This window comes from Misgurnus anguillicaudatus, chromosome 2, assembly GCF_027580225.2.
Source record: "Misgurnus anguillicaudatus chromosome 2, ASM2758022v2, whole genome shotgun sequence".
Classification (NCBI taxonomy): domain Eukaryota; kingdom Metazoa; phylum Chordata; class Actinopteri; order Cypriniformes; family Cobitidae; genus Misgurnus; species Misgurnus anguillicaudatus.
The window spans coordinates 10973147-11000021 of record NC_073338.2 but is presented as its reverse complement, the minus strand read 5'-3'; the positions used below and the strand labels follow the sequence as shown (position 1 = coordinate 11000021).

General features: G+C 37.3%; 1 protein-coding gene across 1 annotated transcript in view; it reads left to right on the top strand.

The window, feature by feature from the left end:
• Positions 1-26875, top strand: part of LOC129441667 (uncharacterized) — a 58667-nt gene that overhangs the window by 14499 nt on the left and 17293 nt on the right. Inside the window, exons 6-21 of the mRNA XM_055201337.2 lie at positions 330-503; positions 597-674; positions 910-921; positions 1022-1105; positions 2970-3023; positions 3452-3505; positions 3597-3650; positions 5752-5805; positions 6955-7008; positions 7183-7236; positions 7415-7459; positions 12570-12623; positions 23640-23684; positions 24069-24122; positions 24571-24624; positions 26654-26707. Of these exons, the coding sequence (XP_055057312.2) occupies positions 330-503; positions 597-674; positions 910-921; positions 1022-1105; positions 2970-3023; positions 3452-3505; positions 3597-3650; positions 5752-5805; positions 6955-7008; positions 7183-7236; positions 7415-7459; positions 12570-12623; positions 23640-23684; positions 24069-24122; positions 24571-24624; positions 26654-26707 (978 nt within the window). The remainder of the gene's footprint in view (positions 1-329; positions 504-596; positions 675-909; positions 922-1021; positions 1106-2969; positions 3024-3451; positions 3506-3596; positions 3651-5751; positions 5806-6954; positions 7009-7182; positions 7237-7414; positions 7460-12569; positions 12624-23639; positions 23685-24068; positions 24123-24570; positions 24625-26653; positions 26708-26875) is intronic.

Sequence of the window (26875 nt, the reverse complement as noted above, 5' to 3'; positions counted from 1 at the left end):
TAAATAATCACAACAATGTGTGAAAATTATTTAATGAACAAACAAAAACAATGTATGAGAGCTAAATGTCAAAGAAACAAAACAGACAATTTATCGTCATGACCCGTCAAAGCCCTACAACAGGCAATTAATCGTAATCATCATCATAAGTTATTAGTCAATTAACCGTTCCATTCTATGGCACCTTTAAAGATATCAAGGTTATATTTTACCAGAATGTTCTTGAAATTATGATTTTATGTAGAAAAAATGACTTCAACTGGGTTTTTACAGGCAGGGTCACATATGTCCTTGCACGTCTATATACAATATGATCTACGTCTCCACAGAGGCTCTTTGACACAAATTGGCATCAGCTGAAGTTCCTGGTAAGACCCAGACGCATCACGTGCTTCATCGACGGCGCGTATGTAGAGGAACAGCTGCTGGATACGGTGGTGCCCATCTATATTAATGGGAAGACTCAGGTGGCCAAGAAAGTCAATATAGAGACAACAGTCCCTGTGAGTAATAACCTGCAATAATTCAAATGACCAACAAGCGAAATACATTTACAGTAGAGGAGGAAGAGTTGAATTTTGTGCTGTCTTTTTCAGATTGTCCTCCAGAAGTTGAGAGTTTACTGTGACCCAATGCAAAGTGAACGGGAGACAGCATGTGAAATATTTTCTGTGGTGAGACTTTGACTCGAAAAATGTGATTCAGCCAAGTTGGACATCTTGGGACAACATTCATATAGGAGATATCATAACCCTAATCCTGTCCCAAATAAAATCAAAATCATCATTTGTTGATAGGAATGTTGCCCCTCGTTCATCAAGGATGTTGATCAAATGCCTTGCTTAATATTAGATATGGTATTAATTGTCACCCTTTTTACGATGATGTTTCTTTCTTTGTTTATCACAGGATGATGACAGGGTGAGTTGCCTTTCATTTCTGTTTTTATCAATTTCGTTTATTTTGGTGGAGATTGTTGTCTGGATCTGGTGTTTTGATGCATGATGTGTTTTATCTTCAGTGTCCTTTGGATCGCTCTCTCTCTGTAGATGGATGTGATTGTCCTGGTGGTAAACCAGGCTTGCCCGGATTACCAGGACCTATGGTGAGAGTCAGACTAAAGGCCGGAGTGAAGTTGGTTTTTTAACGTGTACGTGAACGTATGCGCATGATCAAACGCACAGCCTTGCGAAGCAAAGTTTATTTGACTCGTACATGTACACAGACGTTCAACATATGTGCACCGCGCATGTATCTCCTGTACTTAAAAAAGTATGCGTGGTAACGATAATCCGGTGGTGCGTGTACAGTGCGCACATACTCTTCTGATGACGAAATGTGCGTATACCCTCGCGTATGCCTAACAATGGAACTATACTTCTAGCTAAGGAGCCATTTATAAGAAAATTTTCAACCGAAACAGGGAAAGTTTTTATGTTCGTTTACATAACAAAAGTGTTTTGGGGTCCTAAAAAAGCAAACTTTTGTAGGTTTCAAAGTGCATGTTTTGTCGTCTCTATGTGAACTCCGAAAAATGTGAACCTGTGATAGTGGTGACATCATGCATATGTGTTAATTCAGTCTATAGTAGGGCTGGGCAAAAAAATCGATTTTTTGATTAATCGCTTTTTTAAACATGGTCGATTCAGAATCGATTCTCAAAGAGCAGAATCGATTTTTTTTCTGCAAACATTGAACGTAAGATTAACGTTAATGGAATTATTAGTCTTCTTCACTAGATTTCACCCTCTTTTTTGCCTTGCGCGATGTTACCAAGGAGCCTGTCATTCAGTGCTTAAAATGGTGGTTTAGGTGCTTCATTGATGTTGATGCCACCTTCACATAAAAAGTAAGAGGTATGGAAGCATTTTAGATTTCGCATGCAAGACGACAACGATAGTGTTGTGGCTTTAATTTATTTTTATTAATTACCCACTTGTAAACTTATGTTCACTGTTATTTTTTATTATTAATATAGTATTTGTATTAAATCTATATTTATTGAGTTGAATCGAGTATAAAAAACGACCCGAGAACCGGAAATACAAAAATTGAATCGAGAATCGAAATCGAATCGATTTGATACCTTGTGAATCGAAATTGAATCGACCTGGAACATCTGAATCGATACCCAGCCCTAGTCTATAGGCATGCACGAATGGCAACAATGGCAGCCTACAGGACTGTGTTCGTGCTACTTATGATACTGAGTTTATTAACGCTTCAAAATTTACAAAATTATGCTACTTTATAGTCCAGGGTCACTTGTATAAACTAACCTCATCATCCATCTTGATTGTTTGTATTTATCGCTACGTAGAAGAATGCGTATGCGCAAAGGTGCACAGTAGTGTTCCCTTAGGGGGCGTGCACACCAAAACTTTTTTACGCAGCTGAAAACACTCTATTTGAGCTAAGCAATTTGGTTGCTATGATACTTTTGCTTTGTTTATCAATCGTTGTACGATGCGCCGGTTGGTTGTTGGGATATTTGTCCCGCCCCTCCTCCACTGTGATTGGACAGCTGTGTGAGAACTGACATACACGAGCGGAGCTTTTCACCCAAAGTTGAATATTTTTCAACTCTCGGCACTCAGCGCTGACCACGGAAAAACATCGACACCGTCAAAAAAACAGCTGCTAGCTTTTTTAGAAAACGCTGGACTTCCTTTGGAAACAATTGAAAACATACGCCGGCCGCCGGCATAAAAGCTTTGGTGTGAACACCCCCCATACCAAGTAACAGCGCCATCTACTGCCTAATTTAGCATTTTAGTCATGTTCCCAGATACCTGCTAACGCTGATCTTTTTGACAGCGATGTCCTATGTACATGACATTTTTCTCTTAATGCAATGCTAACTGCAATTTTACTTGATTTTCTGCATAGGCTGCATAACTTTGCTAAATGAGCATTTGCTTTACTTTTTAAACATTTTAAATTTAAAACCCTTTTCTATTTTAATTCAGGGATTCAGAGGAGAGAAAGGCAGAGAAGGACCACCTGGTCCTGACGGTAAACCTGTAAGTACAACAGAATTGTGTTAACATTTAAAGGGACACTCCACTTTTTTTGAAAATATGCTCATTTTCCAGCTCCCCTAGAGTTAAACATTTGATTCTTACCATTCAGCCGATCTCCGGGTCTGGGCCAATCAATGACTTTGCTGCCGTAACATGGCTGCAGGCGGCGCAATGATATTAATATTAATAGCAAGGAAACTCTGGTTATTTTTGAGCGTGATGCTAATGGTCTAATCAGTTTCAATGGATTATGCTAAGCTATGCTAAAAGTGATACCGCCAGACCCGGAGATCAGCTGAATGGATTCCAAAACGGTAAAAATGAAATTTTTAACTTAGTGGAGCTGGAAAATGAGCATTTTTTTTTAAAGTGGAGTATCCCTTTAAGATTTCATCTAAGGTTTGGATGGATTTCTAAATGTTTACCAGGGTAAGCCAGGGGAGAAGGGGGCATCTGGACAGCCTGGTCAAGATGGACAAAAAGTAAGTTAAACATCAAGTACGTAATCTGATGTCCTCAGAGTTTTAAATTTTCCAAAATCATTACTACTCATTCTTCCTCTTTCAACTATAGGGTGAAGCCGGAGAACCAGGACAAAAGGGGGAAAGGGGGCTGGATGGAGCCAGAGTAAGTTCCACATGTCAAAAATGATTGGAATGTTAACTTTTACTATTTAAGTAGGTTAATTTATGAAAAGGTATGTAAATGCTTTACTGAAACCCATGTATACTTTAATAAATGCTGGGTTATTAAAAAAAAAAAAACTAACCCAGCAGCTGGGTTAATTAAATTAACCCAAAAAATGCTAATATTTGACACAACAATGGGTTAAAACAAACCAGCATAGGGTTCGAAAATAACCCAGTAGTGTAGCTTAAACTGAAAGACATGGCATTACACACAGCATGAAGTTGCTTTGGAAACACATATAGTTAGAAATATAATATGAATGCAAAGTCATAAATGTGCTTAGTGCAAACCTAATGTAGCGTTCACACCAGACGCAGAAGAAGTGGCAAGCGAGAGTGGTTTACATGTTAAGTCAATGCAAAGATCATGTTAAGTCAATGCCGCTCAAAATGAGCTTTGCCGCGAGTTGAAAAATCTGAACTTTGGCGGATTTTCGGCCGCATTAACCAATCAGGAGCTTGCTCTAGCAGTGACGTGATTACAGGAAGCTGTCAGGATTCGGGATGCAGAAGAACCCAAGCGGGGACGTGAATAGACAACACTAGACTTTATTGACAAAACTAGGTAAAAACAGAAAAACAAAACCCACGAGGGGGCAAACAGAACAGGGCAAACAATAATCTAACAAGACAACACTAAACACTATAATTTAAACAAAACACTAAACATTAACTGGAACACAAGATATTCAATGTAAAACTTACTGGTAACACTTTGACAAACAGAGTAACAATGACAAACCCGCACTGGACAACAAACACAAGTACTCTTAAATAGGGAGAAAGTAAATTACAAACACCTGGAAATAATCACAAGTAAGGGATCAGGGAAAAAGTGACGAGACCCGGGAAATGCGTGGTCAGAATAAACCAATACTAAAACCACGCATCTCCCACATAAAACATATGTATTGTCAAGAACCCTGCCATGCTAAACTAGATCTAAATACAAACAAGGATCTGGCAGGATTCTGACAGAAGCGAGCAGAGGCAGAAAAACAGAACAACAATGAAGGACAATCATCATCGCTACACGAGACATCTTTGTACTTTTACAGGAATTAAAAGGATCTTGTTTGGAAAAAAGTGAGTGAGCAGGTCAAACAATCTGGTAAGTTTACTCAATTTTAGCTATATAACCCCCTCCCATCAAACAAATTTATACGTGAATGTCTTGAATGACTAGAATTTCACATGCGAATGAAGCAAATAAATACAAAATGTCCAAGCGTCCAACTACGCGCGAATAACGTGTTTTGTCGCCTCTTCCGCATCTGGTGTGAATGCACAGTAAAGGTTGTTTCCCATTAAAGGAATAGTCTATTCATTTTCAATATTAAAATATGTTATTACCTAAACTAAGAATTGTTGATACATCCCTCTATCATCTGTGTGCGTGCACGTAAGCGCTGGAGCGCGCTGCGACGCTTCGATAGCATTTAGCTTAGCCCCATTCATTCAATGGTACCATTTAGAGATAAAGTTTGAAGTGACCAAACACATCAACGTTTTTCCTATTTAAGCGCTTTTCTGGGCGGATTTAGGAGGGGAGCTATATTTTGTGGCGTGGTGGCACTTTTGGGAGTACTTCGACTCGGCGCAGTAACACCCTCCCTCTCCCATTATGAGAGTGAGAAGGGGAGCGGACTTTTCAGGCGAGTCGAAGTACTCCCAAAAGTGCTATTACGCCATACAATATAGTTCCTCTTTTAAATCCGCTTAGAAAAGCGCTACGTTTTATTTTGTACCACCAAACTTGCTCGTATAACTACTCGTCTTAAATAGGAAAAACGTTGATGTGTTTGGTCACTTCTAACTTTATCTCTAAATGGTACCATTGAATGAATGGGGCTAAGCTAAATGCTATCGAAGCGTCGCAGCGCGCTCCAGCGCTTACGTGCACGCACACAGATGATAGAGGGATGTATCAACAATTCTTAGTTAAGGTAATAACATATTTTAATATTGAAAATGAGTAGACTATTCCTTTAATAGTGGTGATTTGCATAATGCTTACTTTGTTTTAATCTTTTTTTCAGGGAGAAATGGGGCCACCAGGTCCACCGGGGCCAATGGGTCCATCAGAGCCCACAGTAAGTCTTAATAAAATCAGATTTTCATGAGCAAAACTTTAGTTCTCATTTATTTTACTAACTTAGACTTATACAGTAAAAAGAGAGAGAGAGAGAGAATGTGAAATGCACTAAAACATGGACTTCATTACGTAAAAAAAAATGCAGCCATATCACCCTGTCGCCCAAGACTGGTTGCCCACTGAAGCTGAGTAGGGTTGAGCCTGGTCAGTACTTGGATTGGAGACCTCGTAGGAAAACTAGGTTGCTGCTGGTAGAGGTGTTAGTGCTCAGCCTGTGGTCTGTGTGGGTCCTAACACCCCAGTATAGTGATTGGGACACCATACTATACTGTTGTGGGTGTTCTGGTGCAATATGGCTGCCGTCGCATCATGTGGATGCTGCACATTGGTGGTGGTTGAGAAGATTTCCCCTTTCATATGTAAAGCGTTGTTGCGAGTGCTGCAAAAAAGCTATGTAAATGTAACAAATTATTATTATTATTATTATGAAATGAACTACAATATTACTTGGATGCAAAGGTGAACTCTGCATAATAAGGCAGCTGTAAGGCTTGCTTATTTCATGCCCCAAACAGGCATTTGCAGACACTTAAGGGGATCGCACACCGGCCGTGCAGCTCAGCGCCGTGCAGCGCCACGTCGAGTCGCGTCTAGGACAACTTGGAAGTATTGTAAACCGGAAGTGCACATTAAATAGGGCGAGCTTCATCAGATAGCATCTACTTCAAAATGCAAAATATATGTTAGCAGCCAATGTTAATCGTTAATGATTTGGGACAAATATGATGTTATTTAATGTTAAACTATATGAGTGGCGCTGTGTGGCGCGAGGGATTTGAGCAACTTCCTGAGTCACAGCTGGGCGGCGCGGACAGGCGCCACCTGGCGGCGCCGGTGTGCATATACTCATAGAAAACAATGTGTTCGATTTTTTTTTAGAACGGCGCGGCGCTGAGCTGCGCGGCCGGTGTGCGATCCCTTTTACTGTACTTGTGTGATGCAGGATCTAAATAAAGGCCAACAATAAAGATTAAAAACCCCTGGTTGTAGACAGTTTACACAAGAAATGTTTTGTAAACTTTATTGTCCTGTTTACCCTAATTTCCTTTTCACAATAATTGAAATATTTCCTTACAATCAACTTTAGGGCTCTGGATTTTCCAAGTTGAATTTAGGTGACTATGGAATGCATGAAATCAAGGTAAATATATATATATAACACACCTTTAATAAATTTGTTCATTTTTAGTTCATGTTAACTAATGCATTTACTAATGTTAACAAATAAAACATTATTGTTAAGTGTAACCAAAATATACCTTATTTAACTTATTCAACAGTTTAGTAAAGGTTAACCAAACTTTCCTGCATTCAGGGAATCGCAGGAGAGCAGGGGGAAATAGGACCTCCCGGAAAACCTGGACCTATTGTAAGAAATCTGTTTTACTGTACATTTAAAATGAAGTTATTTGAATAAATATAAATGATGGTTAATGATAAAATGTACATTGGAGATTTAAATTATTTTTTGCTCATTTTGTTACCAATTCAACGTTATTCTGTTGACTATTTATTTTTGTAATTGAAGGTATTTGTTTTACCTGCAGGGTGAACCTGGGCTACCTGGTCTACCTGGGCTTGCTGGTCCTAAGGTAAGACAGACATTATTTAACTAAGATTATGTAATAACTGCTAGTCCTTTAACTTAATAAGAAATCAGTTTCTTTCTTCTTTTTGTAGTGTACACAAACAGGCAAATCCTAAAAAAGTTTAAACTCAGCAAAACACGCACAGTTTCAGATTATTTTAAGCAAGACTGTGTGTAATCCATCAGATGTTTTGTGCATAAGATCAGTCAGCAAATAGCACGCTGGATTATTCAAAGCTTTCAGGGCATATTTGTGGTCATGTCCTCGATTCTTTTTATACCTCTTGTGACATTTTTCTTAGCTTTTTGCCAGGAGGAGACCGACTTGCCCAAAGACATACATACATGTCTATATATAGAAGCTCAAACGCCCAGATTATGATGGGTCAATGACACACTACACATAACTGTTGTGTATGCCTTTATGGGCGTGGATAGATGCCAGGCAAATTATTGTGTGTGTTAGCAAGCCTTTAGGTGAATGTTTTGGTATTATGATACAGTAAATAGAAGTCAAAGTTTGCGTATCGTGTCGTGCTTGTTTACAGCGTGCAGAATGTTGACTTGTACTGGGGGTTTGGTTTAAATAAACTAGATCCCAGCAATAATATTTATCAATGTCACTTTCATGGCTCACGAGACTTAATGGGTTTTCACTTATAGTAAGGGTCAGATTTGTCTTTGATCATTTGAAATTCAAAAAAGTAAAATCAAATTGAAACAAAAACAATACTTGTAAGCTATGCAAATAATGTGAATTGCATAGACAATTTGGCCTTGAAGGAATTTGACGAGAAATGTTCATATGGTAGAGCATTGCATTAGCAGTGCAAAAGGTCATGGATTCGAACCCAAGGAACACACATACTGATAAAAATGTTTACCTTGCAATGCAAGTCGCTTTGGATAAAATGCAAAATGCATAAATGCAAAGCCATCAAGGGTTAAAATAAGCATTAAAAGTCCTTTACAACTAGTTTACATGAAAACTGCCTAACTAACCAATTTGCCTCATTCATCTTTAATATTAAAACAGTTGAAATTAACATTCAAGCTTTGTGGAGTCATTGGGTCTTGATTTTAACGTCTTTTCTGAAACTTTACAGGAGATGTGATTACTAAAGCCTTTAATTTAGGAGAAACATCTAAGAAGTAATGGAGTAAGTCTCCATTTAATGTCTTTGCTGTCTTATTGAATCAATTGAGACTTCCAGACATAAAGTAGATTCTGTCCGCCGACGTCTGTCTCTGCATCTGTGTGCCGTCCTGCCATTTATTGCCATGCAAAATTAAACACAACACGTTTCTTGTTAATGGCTTTGGTACACTCCTGGCACTGCTTAGTGTTTGTATGAGTCTGTTTGAAAGATGTGACATTTGGATTTTGCCCTATAAACCTTTTGTTAAGCTATAAACTAGCTTAAAAGCAATCAAAACACTTGTTAACATTATTATTTAAATAAACTTAAAGAGTGTACATTTATATCATGCCATTCATGTGCACTTTTTAAATGGAAAAATAGCATTTTATTAATATTTCGATGTTGCATTTAAATGATAGACATAACATTGGTAACACTTTACAATATGTTAGTATTAATAACAATGAGCAATATAGTTTTTCATCATTTTTTAATCTTTAGTAATGTTAGTTAATGTCAGTACAATTAATTGTTCATGCTATTTCATTGTGCATTTACTAATGTTAAAGGAAAACACCACAGTTTTTCAATATTTTATTATGTTCTTACCTCAATTTAGATGATCTTTTTTCAATGTGTGCACTTAATCTTTGTACAGTGTGTTGTGAATGTGTTAGCATTTAGCCTAGCCCCATTTATTCCTTAGGATCCAAACAGGGATGAATTTATAAGCCATCAAACATTTACATGTTTTCCCTATTTAAAGACTGTTACATGAGTAGTTACACGAGTAAAGGCCGTTTCACGCGGTACGCGGCAAGTGTTGGAGTCCCGGCGCGGCTACAGCTTTTCTTGTATAGTGGAAGCGGTTTGAGGCATTTAGGGGAAATATGTTAATCTTCAACAGCGTCTGCCATGAAGAGTCGTGTCTGTAAAAGGGACAGGATTTTGGATGCACGAGCAAGACGTGTGGACCAACTTAACCTCTGTAACCACCTCTGTTTTCCACTTTTTGCATGTCTCCTATTGAAAAATAACTAAACACGTGTACCGTGTGAAACGCCCATAAGTATGGTGGCACAAAATAAAACTTTTGTTTGGAGCCATAGGAATTAATGGGGCTAGGCTAAATGCTAACACATTCACGACGTGCTGTACAAAGATTAAGTGCATGCATTGCGTGAAATGCGTGTTTCAAAAAGCACGGAGTGCACGTATCCTAATAAAACCAGTTAGTTATGTCTTAAAGTGAACCCAAACATTTCAAAAATCAGATATGTATATAGATCTATGCTTATTTGTTCTTAAAGTGGCAATACCAGAGCCAATCCCCCCTATACGCAGGCTACGTGAGCTGCCGCACCACTAGGGGGCCCCCTTGTTCTTAACTTCATGCAGCGCTGCACAGACCAGCTGGCGAGTGACATCATTGTGCCGAGGGAGCCATTCAAAATTATAACAAGCAGTCTGATCTCACGATACTTTAAAGGCGGAGTCCACGATGTTTGAAAGCCAATGTTGATATTTGAAATCACCTAAACAAACACGCCCCTACCCCAATAGAATCTGGACCTTCTGTTGATAGACCCGCCCCACACATACGCAACACGGCAAGGATGTCGGTTAGAATACACGCTACATACTGCTGATTGGCTAACAGTGTGTTTTGGTAGTCGGTCCGTCTCCTTTTCCAAAGCGTTTTTCAAACATCGTGGACTCCGCCTTTAATTACAGTTGTCAGTCCATCTATGGCGCTCTGCATGCGGTTGACACGCATATCAACATGCGTCTTAATTCGAATATTAAAGCTATCCGCCTGGAGCAGAGAAGACAAGCACCATGAAGGTGAAGTAAAAAGATTAAAAACACAAAATTCCTATTTAGTCTTGAATAACCATGCAATGGATTTATAACAAACACTGCAGTCCAAATCCCTAAATTCAGTTTTAGTCCAGTGTGTTTTGTTAGAAATGCTTGTACACATTAATAATCAAAATCTTTCAGTTGTGTGACTCCTGTTAGCATTTTGAAACAATGCACATAAGGTCTAATGTTTGCATATTTAGAGAATGATTGATGTATTTTGGTGTGTTTATCTGTGGAGTCTGATCATGCCTTAGTTTTTTAGAGTTATTTGTTATAGTTTATCTGACAGCTATTTTGGTTTTATTTTATTCATAATTTTAAATTTCCCTGATAATCTACATCTCTTAAAAAAATAATATATTTGGCAGTAGACCTTGTTTTCTAATTATTAATGTAACAGATTAAGGGCTTTTCAGAAAACATGTGTCAATGTTATAATTAGGAAGTATTCTGATGAGTGTCACAGTAATGTACTTTTATTTTTTTATGAACACGACGACAGGGTCCCCTCACAAAGTTGCTTAGGGCCCCCAGAAGGCCAGGATCGGTTCTGGGCAGTACCCTCAAAAAATCTGCTTATGTTTGTGTCATTGTGTTAATCAAACAACAGAAGACAAAAAGTAAATCACTTCTGGAGCTTTTAAAAGATGAATTATATTTAATTTATACAATGAATAAGGCTGTGTAATTATCCATTTGATTCAATTTCCGTAAATAGTTTACTTAATTTGTAACTTTGTTTTTTTTCTTATGTTTATCATTTCTTGATTTGTTCTTATTTTATTTTCCTTAAATGCCTTTTTTGCTGATCTAAAAAGTTTTCGATCCATCCTCAGTTTAAAATTTCTGGCCTCGCCACTGAACGCAACCCTCATTGAGTGGCGCAGCCGTCCAAACATTCATAAAGGCTCATGGTCAGCATATATATTTCAGGAATCATGCTTGCTTGTTTTTTTGGTCCTTCCCACTTTGGATTCGAGACAGAATCGCTCGCTCTAGTGGTGGTAACATTGTGTTTCCTTAACTTGCTGTGGTTTGATTAGTTAAACCCCATTTTTGGTTTCATGTGGTGCGGCTGAAGAAAGGTCCCTCATAAGGGTGGGTTACCCACAGCCCTGACTGTTCTGGAAACAGTCTCTAATCATGACATGAAGGCACACGTGCATGTGGACTGTAAAGCGGGCCTTACATCAGAACCGGAGAGAGCCATTAAAGATTGAGCGTATGTGCTCAGATTATATCTTATGTTTACGTTTCACCTACATCAAAGTTTCATGCATGTATAAAATCACAAGCGAAGGGTTAAAAAACATGCAAACTCCTTTTAATTGACCTTCTCCTACATATAATTGAAGGGGAACGGTAAAGGGTACAATTACCGCGTGTCATGTTTTAAGAACATGCACCATGTGAGGTCAAGTTTTAAAAAAGATCAATATAGTAGAAGAAAGTATATACTTAACATATGTTCTTGTTAAGTGTAATGCTACAAGTACACTATTATATAGTATGGCATGTGTGATATTTCGAACACACCCCATGTTTTCTATCAGGTGTGTGTCTTACCATACACAAATTACATGCACATGTAACCAGAAACATAGATACTATTTTAAAATTCACACAGCCCACCATCAGTGAAACGCCGAACAGATCTCACCCGCCTTCCCACATGTGTGTGGCTTGTAATTTACTACTTCAGATACTGAGTAAAAAGTCTTTAGATAACTTCAGCACGGCTGTCTTTACCGTTGGGTGTAGCATGTTTAGATTATAATGACAGAGCGTCTCAAATTTCCTACTTTACAATTAGGATGTGTGCTACGATTCGTCCCCTGTAGCGAGTTCGACAAAAATGTAACCTTGTATTTGAGGCACTGTGAGAATTTTTGTATAACTGTACCATATAACTAAGGCCTAGTCCTGGATTAACCTAAACCCTTTCCAGGAAACGCCCCTTGTATAATTTTCTCATTCACAGTTTCTACATTGATGCCTGTTTATAGTTTCTTCTCGTTTCAGATACTAAATGTCATTTTAATGTTGCTCACATTAACACACAAACACTTGTTTATTTAAACTGTTTACCATTTTGTTTTCATTAAGGGAGAGAAAGGAGATGAAGGAGCTGCGGGTTCTGACGGAGAACCAGGAATCCCTGTGAGTTTATTTTATCATCATCATCATCATCATGTCCGTCTTTTAATCTTTGTATGTTTATGTCCTGTTCATTTATTCCAACACAGTTATAATCCCACATCCTCACTGAAAAAACTTGTAATAGTTGACACGGATGATTTATGCTAGTAGTTAAAAGTTTCCTACTCATTTAATATGACAGATAGTGAGGTCATAGATACATCTGGATCCTTTTTATTCAATGCATTACATGGCTTTGAGCAGCAGATGTCAGTAAAACATACTGAATGTCTGTCAATCCTCCAGATTGGGTACTTTGAGACAGACTGATCTCACCACAACTCGTGTTATAGTCAGGGTTTCCACACTTTAGTTAACTTTTAATTCAAGGACCTTTCAAGGACTTTCCAGGTCCAATATCCTCAAATTCAAGGACTAAATGTGGGGGCACATTTTAAGTGAAATCAAGGTTACATCGTTTTACCTTTTAAGATACATTGTTACAGTTCCCTTTCGAGGGAACTCGCGCTGGGTCACTACGGTGACACTTTGAGGACGCCTCCAGGGGTAAGTGCGTCTGAATATGTATATCAAATTCAACCAATGGTGAGGCTTAACGACAAAGACAGGGTGACGCGGGAGCCAAGAAGTATATCGCTATCTGAAATATTGCCAAAGATGGCGTTACAGGGATGCAGGAAGTATGACAAGGGAGACGCAGCGTCTCGTTCCCTTCTCAAGGAGCAACAGTTACATATGTAACCCAAGACATTTTCATGTGTCAAACACAACTATGCAAAAAAGCATTTTGGTATGAATCAACATTCGCATACAGAGGATATAAGCATTTAAAGCGAACAGTTTAGCACGTGTGCTTAAAAAGTCTAGAATTTTTATGATATTATCCTACACTATACAGGGAATAACATGGATTTTTCCAGAAAACTTCTTAAATAAAATAGATTCAAGTAAGATTTCAATGACCTGTATCTATGTATGTATATTTTTAAAAACTTCTTTTTTCTATAAATAGTTTCTCATGTCCTTGGCAGGACCATCTTTTTTGTGTCATTTTATGTATTGTTTTCTCATAATTTTTCTTATTTTCTTACCATTGTTGCTTGGGGTTGGGATTAGTATCACTTTCTGTTACATTTTTAGACATCCTAACCCAAACCCCAAATCTAACCCCAATTCAAGTGAGAATAGTTTTAAAAGCGGAAGAAATACATGTAGAAATCTATACATAAAAGTACATCCTAAACCAAACCCCAAATCTAACCCCAAGTGACAATGATTTTAAAAATAGAAAAAAAGAGAAAACAATACATAAAATGACACGAAAAAGAAAATCGTGCCACGGACACGAAAAACTATTTTTTATACATTCGTGCTGAGTGACACAAATAAGACATTTGTGCTCAAGACATGAAAAAATCTGAATTGCGTGCCATGGACACGAATTGTCAGGAACAGAGGTCGAATGAACCCAAACACAAACGATATCGGGGAGTGAACATAGAACATTTATTACTTTAAGCATGAAACAAAAAGCCCACGACGGGGCAAAACTAAATAAAACATGATATACAAAATACAGACACAACTTGATTAACAAGACTAAAAACTAAACTGAAGAACAGCATGACAGACAGCGAATGAACACAATGAACCAGCACAAGACAAGAGACAAGAGGAGATTAAATAGGGGAACTAAACGAGGGCAACACAGGTGCGAAGGATGAACTAAAAATGAATAATTAACAGGGAGAACAAGGGGGGCAGGGACTAGAGACAAGACACCAGAGGCACATGCCACAATAAACATGGCATGAGCCTCCACATGAAACAAGAGACTGTCAGAACCCTGCCATCACTATAAAACATAAATATAAAACAAGATTCTCGTTGCAGAGTCCTGACACAAATAAATTAATAAACATTTTTCGTGACTATAACACAAATTTCTGTGAGATCATGTTGCTTTGAGAATATGGATTACCAGTTTAAATATAGTAAAAGTTTCTTTTTACTGCACTCTTAAAATGTCTGGGTTATTTTTGACCCATAATGAGTAAATATTGGATAGAACACACTGCTGGGTTAATTGACCCAATGCTGGGTTGTTTTAACCCAACTGTTGGGTTATTATAATTCATGGTTGCATAACAACAACCCAACATTGGGTCATTTTTAACCCAGCATGTGGTTTGTCCAATATTTACCCAACATGGGTAAAATATAACCCAGACATTTTTATAGTGTCTGTCATTTTAGCTGTCATGATTTCAGATGTCATGGGTAATGTTGGCACTGATGTTGTCTGGTTTTCCATCACACTGATTTTATGTGCATTTTGAAGTAGGGGAGAGCAGGGGCATAAGTAATTTTTAAAGCTAATGTATTAAACAGAGATATATTTTTGCTGTGGTTAATAATTCACAAGTGTGGTCTATTAATACCAGGTGAGATTCTGATCAAATGTAAAAACAACGTTTTACTTTTAACATAAGTAGCGCTTTGTTACTTTTCACCCTGTCAGCTAGGACGAAAGTAACACACAAGTGGGTCAAAAGTTACACAACAGAACAAGATAGATTTTTTCAACAGCATGCAAAACTTAAGTTAAATTAGAATAATATAAATCTTCTACATAATGCAACAGTATTAACAGCGGGACAAAAGTAACAAGTGTTACTTTCATCCCGACAGGAACTCCTGACATTTAAATCAGATTTACTTTTATTTTGAAAAACTCAAACTTCAGGATGTGTTAAGTCACTAATTAACCTGTAGATTGATCAGTACTTTAACACATGAAACACAACACTAAAAAGAATCAAATTACCTCTTTAGGAATTTACTTATCATGGTCAAAAACAGCTTTCTGGATCTACACGTGCAAAACGGTGATGAAATACAAAGATATTTGTCAGCTCTGTCAAGGGTTGCGTACTAAAGATGCTGTCATTTTTTGAAATGCAAATGTAGTCAAGGCTCTGAGAAATTACTTTGTTACTTTCGTTCCGCATTACTTTTACCTTTTGCATAAGAAACAAGCCAAATTTAGAATAAAAAAAAGATTTACGCTCGCTTAGGTGGTTTTTAATTCATTACGAAAAGAGTAAATGCGAATAATAGGAGATGGAAACGCATTTGCCAAATAAATTCAGACATAGCAAACATTAAACCCACGTGACTGATCATCTAGCTGTGTCAGCTGTTATTGTCTTTACCATATATATGGCTCGAAGTTATTTCAATGCCCTTGCTGCTCGTGCCTGCATCAAAAAATCTGCATTCCTTCTTCTGTGCACAGCATTCAGTTTGGCAATTATAAGCTGCACTACTAGTAAATTTATAACTTAATGCAGTCCTATCTCCATTTTGGAAACGTGCCTTGTTTTATTTATTGTTGGTTACTAGGTTACCAATACCACGTCATTCGCTCAAACAACTTGATGGAAACACGCCTAATTCACATTTCTTTGTTTTTCTTTATTTGCGAATTCTATAAAGATCACTTCACGTTTGGATGGAAACCCAGGGGAAAAACCCTAACCACAAACCCTCGAGCATTACAATGTGAGGTAGCGCAGAATGTCAAAACACCAGCGTTTGCTAGATAATCTTCTTTTCATCCCAATCTAGGATGCGTTTAATAAAAGTTAAAAGTTCATTTAAAGTGAATTCAAGGTTTTAAGGTCATTAAAAACACAGAACCAGACATCTACTGTATTCAAACATTGGTGTACATTATATACAGTCTTCATTCTGATTCTGCTCTACTCAGAGTCTAAATTTAAAATCATGATGTTTAATGACAGATCCATGTACACTGCAGCAGTATGGAAAAGGACTGCTTTTGTAACCCAACAGATGGAGTTTTGTTTTAAAACACCTCAGAAACTTTAAAGAAGTCTCCTAAAATCCTTAAGTTTTTCATATAGTGTAAATAGATCAATTGTTTCTTTTTTAAACAGCTGTACCTACCGGATGGTGAAGTTATCAAACTGTGCATGCTGCTTATCTCTGTGTTATATGTAACCTTTAGATTCATAGACTCTTGAAATGCTTCATAAGGCACACATCTGTCTCTTAAAATATTTAAATGTTTAATACTGCAAAGGTAACAGTTTACAATACACTGTAAAACCCGATAAGTTTACTCAACTTAAACCGTTTGAGGAAACCGATTGCCTTAAACCATTTAAGTTTTAAAACTCATACATATGAGTACTGTAAACTGTAAATTATAAGTGCATATGACTAAAAATGTTTGAGTTACCTTTACTCAAACATATTAAGTTTGCTTAAGTTCTTACCACTCAAATAGTTTTAGTTCACTTAATACATTTTATTTAGTTCATACAACTATAAAGCTATTAAAATGGTTTGAGGAAACCGATTGCCTTAAATGGTTTAAGTTGATTTAACTCAAATGAATTAAGTTACATAAGATCAGAAAAACATTAGTATAAAAAAATGTAAATGTGGTAACGTTACCTTTAAAAGGTCTTGAATGACTGTTTGGTTGAGAACAAACAGACAGACAGACAGTCAGTTAACGTTAGTCCTACACATAATATATTAATACATTTTTCACTTACAGAACTGTGATGTTTCAGTTATTCATACTTATTCAGTTTAAGTTCATTTTTAATGTAGTACTTATTCGGATTAAGTTATGGTTAATCATATTGTTTTAAAAACAATAAGTTAAATAAACTCATTTAGTTTAGTGACTTACACTGTTAGGTTTTACAGTGTAAGGTTGTATTTGTTAACGATTAGTTAATGCATTAGCTAACATGAACAATCAACAATCCCTCTACAGTTAATTTAAACATTAACTAATACATTTTCTAAATCAAACATTTTAGTTAATGCACCATCACTGTATTAAGAAAATAAATATCATTAAAAAGAATTGAAGAATTATATTGTCCATGTTAGTTAATGCATTTACTAAACAACCTTATTGTAAAGTGTAACGACTGTAAATCATCCATGTTTTGGATAGTCATCTTTGCACAATATGCTGCATTACTGTAATATCTGTAATTCATCTTCACATTGCACAGGGACAGTTATTAGGCACAATGTGTGATATTAACAGCTTATCTCTCTTTATTTAAGTGTTCAGTTTGCATGAGAATGCAGGAGAAGCATGCAAATAAAAAGATTATCGTGCACTTTTATGGATGTGGTTACACAGGTGTTGCATCTACAGCAATAGGCCGGATTGCTAAATGTGTTGCATCTTTTGTAGGATTGCGCTCTTACTTTGATCTGTATTGCATGTGTCACTATTATTATTAGCCCATCATTTGAAATATTAAACGTCTTGTCTGGTGAATTGGCTGGAAAGGGCACTGAATGTGTATTTAAAGGTGCAATGTGGGACTTTTAGAAGTATCTATTGACAGAAATGCAATATAAGATACATAACTATATTATCAGTGGTGTATAAAGACCTTACATAATGAACTGTATTGCTTTTACATACAATGGTTTTACATTAACATTTTGGGCTGTTATGTTTCTACAGTAGCCCTAAATGGACAAACTGCACTACAGAGCGCGTTTCATCCCTACGTTGTCTCAGATGATGACGTGTTTGTCTTGTGGTGGCTATTGTAGCTTTGCTATATGTTTTTTTGAAAGGGATGGGTGAGTGGTGGACTGAGCCGTTGGTTGCAATTTACAATCTTACCACTAGATGCCGCTAAAATCTCAGGGCTCCAGACTAACTTTTTTACTAGGAGCACAGTGTCCCCCAACTGAAAATTTTAGGGGAGCAACCAGAAAATTTAGGGGCACACACCTTAAATCAACATGCTAACCAAATATTCACATTTCTACTCGTTTCCACTGTATTACTAATAAATACTTAAAGGTGCAGTGTGTAATTTTTAGAAGGATCTCTTGACAGAAATGCAAAATAATATACAAAACTTTATTATCAGGGGTGTATAAAGACCTTTCATAATGAACCGTTATGTTTTTATTACTTTAGAATGAGACGTTTTTATCTACATACACAGAGGGTCCCCTTACATGGAAGTCACCATTTTGTGCCACCATGTTTCTACAGAAGCTCTTAATAGACAAACTTTTTTATTACGTTGTCATGTTTGTCTGGTGGTGGCTACCGTAGCTTCTCTATGCATTTTAAAAGCAAGGGGTGAGCTGTGAACTGAGCTTTTGGTTGCAATTTGGAACCTCACCACTAGATGCCGCTAAAATCTACACACTGCACCTTTAAATGATAGATGCAGAAACTGTAATGTGCTGTTTCAAATCACAAAAAAGGTCAAATTTACTGGTCGCACATGTGCGACTAGATGTAAAATTCAGTGGCAAACTCTTAAATTTTGAAGGCAAAATGCCAACATTTGGTGGCAGTCTGGAGCCCTGAATCTACATACTGCACCTTTAAACTGTTGGGTGTGTGTTGCCTGTTGCCCTTCCTTGGGATTTTGTTCTGGCCTACACTTTCTCTGGTTTAGTGTGTAATTAAATTGTTTGTGCTACAGACGTGATGACGATGTTGTGCTAATAGTTTTTTAAGTGATTGGTCTTTTGGGCAAGGGTTTATGGGATTGAAACTTGGTTGCAAACACTTTTGACTTGGTCAGTACAGGCAGTAGTAAAGTCCCAACCTTAGCAAACGCATTGCAAAACGCCTATCCAAACCACAATTCTTTGCAACCACCCATTAACTTACGTCCCAGCAATGTGTTGGCAAGAACTGCTCAAATTTACTTTAAAGATTCAATGAATCATTTCCTGTGACAAGACAACACATCTACTGTCAACTCCACAGTAGCACGTTTATGTCTTATTAGCTTGAGCAACATACACAGTAGATTATAAGAGATGAAATTGACATGTTTGTGAAATGTGACTTCTGCATTTAACCCATCCCTGTGAGCAGTGAACACACACATCCAGGGGGTGCCTGCACCTCCATGAGACTCGAACCGGGTTACAAGCCCGACTCTCTAACCGCTAGGCTAAGAGATGAATATGATAGATGTCGTGTCAAGTTAAAAGGAAATGACTTGTGCCACCGATTAAAGTCAGTTTAAATTACTATTTCGGCTTACGACGTGAAGTGATGTGGTTGAGGTCTCAGTGTAAATATTTGCACGTTGTCGACTTGGTTTGATATGTAGGATTCATATAGGAAGCGCTCCCCTTTGCGGGGACATTTTGGCAAGCAGCAGATTCTGTTTTTAGACGTCCAGATGCTACGGAAACATTTAGGTAGACGTCTGCCTGATGTTATGATTAATAGAGGAGTTTAATAGAGACCTCCCTCTCTTTTAGAGTTGGTGGTGAACCTCTGAATGTTCCCTTTCCTGCAGAATCGTTTTTATTTGGTTAAACGTGCACACATGGCAGGTGGGGATGGTGGTATTTCTAGGAACCGATTTTATAATGTCAATGCTTAAACACACTCACTAGAGAGGTCAGCTTTCCTCTACTTCCTTTCTCTTTTTTTACGTTTCTCTCTCTCTCTCTCTCTCTCTCTCTTACAATTGAGTAGTTTTTATTTTATTTGTCATTTTATAAATTAAATGTAAGTTTAAAGGCGGTGTGCATGATTTTTGAAAAACACTTTGGAAAAGGGAGTTGGATTGAGTACCAAAACACACTTGTAGCCAATCAGCAGTAAGGAGCGTGTCTACTAACTGACATCATTGCCTGGGTTGCGTATGTGTGGGGCGGGTCTATCAAAAGAAGGGCCAGATTCTGTTGGGGTAGGGGCGTGTATGTTTAGGTGATTTTTAATGTCAACATTGGCTTTCAGAGAGCATGCACCCGGCCTTTAATTGCAATATCAAAATACCTTATAGACGGTTTCAGCAGTAACAAAATAAACAAGCGGCTTTCAAGGTCAACACGTAACTTCCGGTAAACTCTGCTAAGAATAAATAATAACAAAGTCCTTTAAATGTAGTTTATTTAAATAACAAGCAAAATAAACAACATGTAGATTAGCTAGGAAACCAAAACAGTTGTTATTTTCGACGAGGTATTTGTTCAAGAGTTTAGTTTAGCAACTAGTCAGACCATTAAAAAAAAACGAAACCGGAAGTAAAGTTCGGACCAGACGGGTATCGCGTCACTGCACGTGCGTCCAATGAAACGGTCTATAGTATATAAATTATGTCATTACTTGGCATTAGCTAGACTAAACTCTTTTTTGTCATTCGCTGCTACAGAATTTGTGCGACCCACTTTATTCCACAAGTGTCCCGACCCACAGTTTGATAAACCTCTAATATATAGACCCCTTAATCTCCCACGCGCTAAAAGTTCGAGGTTTGACTTTTAAATCTCACCTTGTTGTGTTTTTGGCCGCCAGAATAGAAGGAACAGCACTTTTGGTTCAAAACTAAAGTTTTCGGCAGACATCCTTCACAGAAATCAAGACAATTGTGGTTGAATGCAATATGGACTGGACGGGATCGATCAAAAATAATGCTTGTGTTTGCAGTGCACACTTCATATCAGGTAAAATAATCTATGCATATGTACTGGTGTGTTGGTTTTATCTAGTACAAATCAGCCAGTTTCTGTTTTATAGGTGAAAAGTCGCCAATCGCGATATTGTTTAGCTTAAATGTTAAACAAACATATAGCGATAGATGTGTGTGCCATCCTTTGAATGATCTCTTAAAATAATCCACATTGGCAATCATAGCTATCCCAGCGATAGGTTGCCTAAGACAGTAAGCCTTGACAAAATTCCCCAAACCACCTGAAAGTAATTCATATGTTGTCTAGGAAATATCCAAAACCTGGTTAAAATCGCGTTAATTTACAAAAATAGCTGTCACGGTCCCGCAGAATCAGTGACTACATATTTTGACAGTTCTTAACCTTCTTCTGCATCCATGTTTAATAAACTCTCCTAAATCTTAAGCTTGTCAACATTGCCTCTGTGGCTCTTTCTGCCGCCAGCTAAGCTCCGCCCACACATATACGTCACAATGTGTACCAACTTTGAAAGGCTCTATAGGGTATTTGGACTGGGGCTGCAACTAGCGATTATTTCCATTATTTTTTGATTAATCAGGCGATTATTTTTTGATTAATCAACTTATTGGATAAAGTATACATATATTTTTTATTAAAAAATAAATAAATATTAAAAATGAGATTTTTCACTGATTATAAGGCACAAAATTAGGGTATTCATGTGTAAAAGTGTATTTTTAAAGGTCCAAAAGCCACACACTACTACACAGTTTTACTAATATAATCTTTTTGATATTTTAAGCCTTAAATAAAAAAGTTTGTGCGGCTTTTAAATAGTAAAACTATAAATATAAATAAAACAAATTGAGTCTTCAGGGATGTGCTGGTGAGAACATTTAGCCACAAATTAATAAACTAATTTTAATCTTTAATTTCAGACCTGGATGAGAATTAACATTATTAATTATTAACAAAATAAATAAGCCATTGTGATATAAAAATTGAAATTCATGCGTTGTTACAGTAATAAAAACCTTGATTACTTTAAAACAGATGCTTAGTTTGTGCAATTCTATTTTTAGGAAACATACAACAATTAAACAAATACAAACTCACTTAAAGGACAAGTTCAGTATTTTACACTTAAAGCCCTGTTTTCAGATTGTTTATGATGAAATAGAACGATTTTGACTGAAATCTGGACACATGATGCTGGCCCGAGAACTCTCGGGTGTTTCATGTTTCACCTCCCACCTCCACAATGTCTGTATAGGTGCACTGGAACAATCCCTCCCAAAATGCACCAAACCCTCGTCTACAAAGACGTGAAACTCACCGAGTGGTCAGGGGTGTTCACTGATATGCTCACACAAAAATCGCTGCAAAAGGACAAAATGAAACTTTATGAACCAGCATTCATTTGACCTTTGCTTCCATCGTTGTCCTTCAGGGTTGCCAGATCTGCGTAACAAAACCAGCCCAGTGACCATATAAAATGAGTTCAAAAGCATCCCAATAACTATTCACAGCCCAAATACCAACAACTAATGAACCATAATTTAATGTAGCCTGATTCTGAACTCTGCCGAAAGGTTGAGGACCTGGCAACGCTGCTTTGCTTTTAAACAAGTTGGTCGCGTGGTGAGAAGAAGTGCCTGCTAAATGTGCAGCTTGTGTCATATAAAGAAAATGGGCCTGACTTTGAACACGCAGCTCGTCCTGTTTGAAGATGTATGAAACTCGTTTTATTATCATTTTTATCGAGTAGTTGTTGCAGCCCTAATTTGGACCTGAAACTTCACTAATATTAAGACTAATATTATATCATGAAAAAAAATTATATATTTTGTTATCTCTCTCTCTCACTCGCTCTCTATCTATCTTGCTCTCTCTATTTATCCTTCTGACTGTATGTCTCTCTCTCTCTCTCTCTCTCTCTCTCTCTCTCTCTTCTTTCTTTCATGTCTGAGCACAGTTTGTAGAAACATTTGATGTTTGACTGAACACTTCAACACCCATTCAAGTAGTTTTTTGGGTGTCAGGGCTGGTCTTCCTGTTTATGGCACATGAATCCGGTTCATTTGAAATAAAAACGTACAACATTTGGAGATTCCTGAAAGCTCCGATCAGGAGGTCTATCATCTGTAGGTGTGTCTCATGTTTCCCTTTCATCGTTCATTGCGTACGACTCGTGTGCAATTACAACACTAATAAAAGAAGCCGTGAACACTAATTAGTTTGCTTGGGTGATATTATGGCTTGGCAGTGAAATGGCAGCAAACAGGCGATAGATATTATAAAGTGACTGCCAGTATGTCAAACCTGAAATTAGATTTTCTGAAGAAATGATAAGTGGTACTTGTCAAAAATTGCAAATCCAAAATGGATGCGGGGTTATTTTGGGTGGTTTCCAACAAGTCGGTTACCCGAAGCCTCGATGATTATCTAGACAGATATGAACGTTGTAATATTGATGGCAAACACTCATAATAATTGCTGTACCTCATAATAATTATTGATTTTTATATAATTATTGCTTTTTAGGGTATACAGGGACTTCCTGGAGAGATGGGCCCTATTGGACCTCAGGTAAAGTGAAAATGACCTAATAATTGTAATAGTGTGTTTCTGTGATGCATTACAGTTTTAAAGCGCTGATTCACTTTTGTTTTGGGTGATATTTTTGTGCTTTGGGTTGTTGCTTAGCAAAAACGAATGTTACTTGGTAGATGCACTCTATAAAAGCTTGTGTTGTTTTAACCCATGATTGGGTAAATATTAGACAGAACCAACTGTTGGGTTATAAATAAACCTATTGTATGCCCAGCATCGTTTTTTTGTTGTTGTTTGTGTACAATATTTATCCAACCATGGGTTAAAACAACACAAACATTTTGTTTGCGTGGGTTTGGTTCCCAGGATGCACTGTGAAACTAATTGAATAAAAGTAAATAGATAAATGTATTTTGACAGGGCGAGCGAGGTACACCAGGACCGGCGGGTTTTACCGGACCAATGGGACAGCAGGTATATCACAATTTCTACAGAAAATGAATTGTGAAATGCATTGCTGAATTGTTTTACAGGCAATGGCCACTTACAGTTTCCTTATCAATTTACAGTTTGTCCCAACAAGAATTTTGAGATTCAGTTTTCTGTTTCAGTTTTACAGTTTCTTGTGACCAAGTGTGCAATTCATAAAAGAGGAGACAACATATGAAGAGTTTCGTTGCAAAACCAATTAATATAAATTCAACTGCAGTTGGTTTGCTTTGATTCAAACCTTCATAACTTAAAAAATATAGCTAAGTAGCACCATAAAACAAAATAATAACATGATAACATAATAATAAACATGTTTTGACAAAAATGTTAAAAACGGATTCATCTCGTTTTGCAACGAAACTCTTCATATATAACAAGTATTATATTGAATTTTGTCTTCATGCAATTAATTCAATTTCTTTCATTTCAGGGACCGCCAGGCCCAGCTGGCCCGCCGGGTAGAGAAGGCCCTGCTGGTCCAAAGGTAAATAATCCATTAACTCAATATGTGCAGTTTATTGTGTATCACACTGTACTGTACAGTTTAAATAACTTAATACTTAAAGGATGACTCCACTTTCATAAAAAAATCCACATCATTTACTCACCCCCATGTCATCCAAAATTTTAATGTCTTTCTTTCTTCAGTCGAAAATAAATTAAGTTTTTTGAGAAAAACATTTAGGAGTTTTCTCCATATAGTGGACTTCAATAGGGTATAACGGTTGAAGGTCTTACGCCCTATGATATTTGTAGCCTGACGTGCACCTCGCAAAATTTGTAACAGTGCGTTAGTTCTATGCGGACCACAAGCGCTGTGATTGGTCCCCCAGAACCCCTCCCGTCATGTAGTGATAGGTATTTCCGTTTGCGACGATGAGAACAAAGATGGACCAAGTTGAGGACTGATTTAACTTAAACTTCAACATTAGTCGCTGTTTATTTACTTCCATCAATGCTGGTCATCACAAAACATACACAACAAATTTCTGTTTCTTCTTCGCATGTGTGTTAAACTGGTCAAGCTGCTGCTTCATTGACGGTCACGCTGCTACTGTAGTTACATGCACGGATACTAGCAGCTGTCTGCATGTGTGTTTGCATGTCGAAAACCGACACGTAACCTACGCCGTCACGGCTATGCCGTAGGACCTACACACAACTATAATGAGCTCTTATGGCTGCAGAATTTGAAGTCAAAGACGGTCTAGCCTACAGGGGGAGTTGTGTCACTTGCTGTTCCTGCCCACTACAGGGACACAACAGCTGAGACCTATCAGACTTTTAAAAATAAATATGGAGCCAGATTTTATTTTATTTTAGAAAATATAACACACTGATGCAGATTAAACTACCCAAGAGTATATAAAATTTACCAATCTTAGAAATATAAAAAACACAACATGCACAATGCTGCAGCAATAATATTAATTCACACCACTAAAACATCATGGTAGCACTTTATTTTACAGTACGTGTACTTACCTTGTACACATACGGTAAATATGTTGTACTTATAGACAAATGTGTGGTACTTAATTTTGAGTATCTACATGGTAATTAAATGGTATCATTACTGTACTTACCATTGGTACATACTTGGTAATTATTATGTAACTCTAGTTATACCACGGGTCTGTTGAATGCTGTATTCTGATTGGCTGAGCAATGTTCCGTGGGTATGCATTAATTTCTGTAAACCGCACACCTAACTTGTCAAATGTTTTAAAAGTAGGCACCAGAGCAATGTTTGTTGTAACCGTGGTATAAGAGGAATAATTGACTCCGGTCCTTTGAATTATTTGAAAATAATGCACACTTCGCTTCGCGTCGTGCCACATTGCACCTTAGGTGTGTATTATTTTCTTTACATTCAATGGCCGTCGTCAATTATTCCTTACATAATTACTGGGTAATAACATATACATACTTATAGTGTAGGTCTACTGTAACTAACAAGAAACATTATACTGTACTTACAAATGAATGCACAATATAAGTTATAGACAACAATGCATCGTATTTAATATTAAATATAACTCACAGTGGCGTATGTATACTATGCTATATCTTAGGTGGTAGGTCCTATGTAATAACTATGTAATATGTAGCACTATGTTACAGTCCTGTTTCCATGCAGTTACGTATTACGTAATCCTGTTGAAAGGTCACATGTTACATATGTGAAATGTACAAGTGCGGGCCATTTTAAACAATAAACTGACACAAAGACATTAATTAGTATCATTCCACATACAACAATGTCTGAACGCTCCTCTTTCTCCACACTTGTAAACACTGTGCGGTAGTTTCATATACATCCTACGTTATTAGGCAATGTGTAAGGTCGCGCAGGGTCATCACAAGGTTAGTGCAAGACGTGAAGTTGTGGTTAAAAAGTACCCTTATGCTTCAATTGGGATCTTTTAGAGCCCTTTGAAACAGCAATTTGGACCTTTGAGTGCCATTTGTACTTTGAATAAAATAGATTAAACTTTTATTTTTATTCACAGGGAAATTCTGGGTTACGTGGACACGATGGCCTTTCTGGACTGCCGGGTGCTAAAGTGAGTGTTGTGCAGGAGGGGGAAATCCTGTATATAAACATCTAAGATAAGATGCACTCATGTAGTCACGTCTACCTCTGTCACGATCTGAAAAACATTTAAAAATATTCTTTGATTCGTCTTACCATTGTGAGATAACAGTCAACCCCTTTGATGCAGAAGAGATGA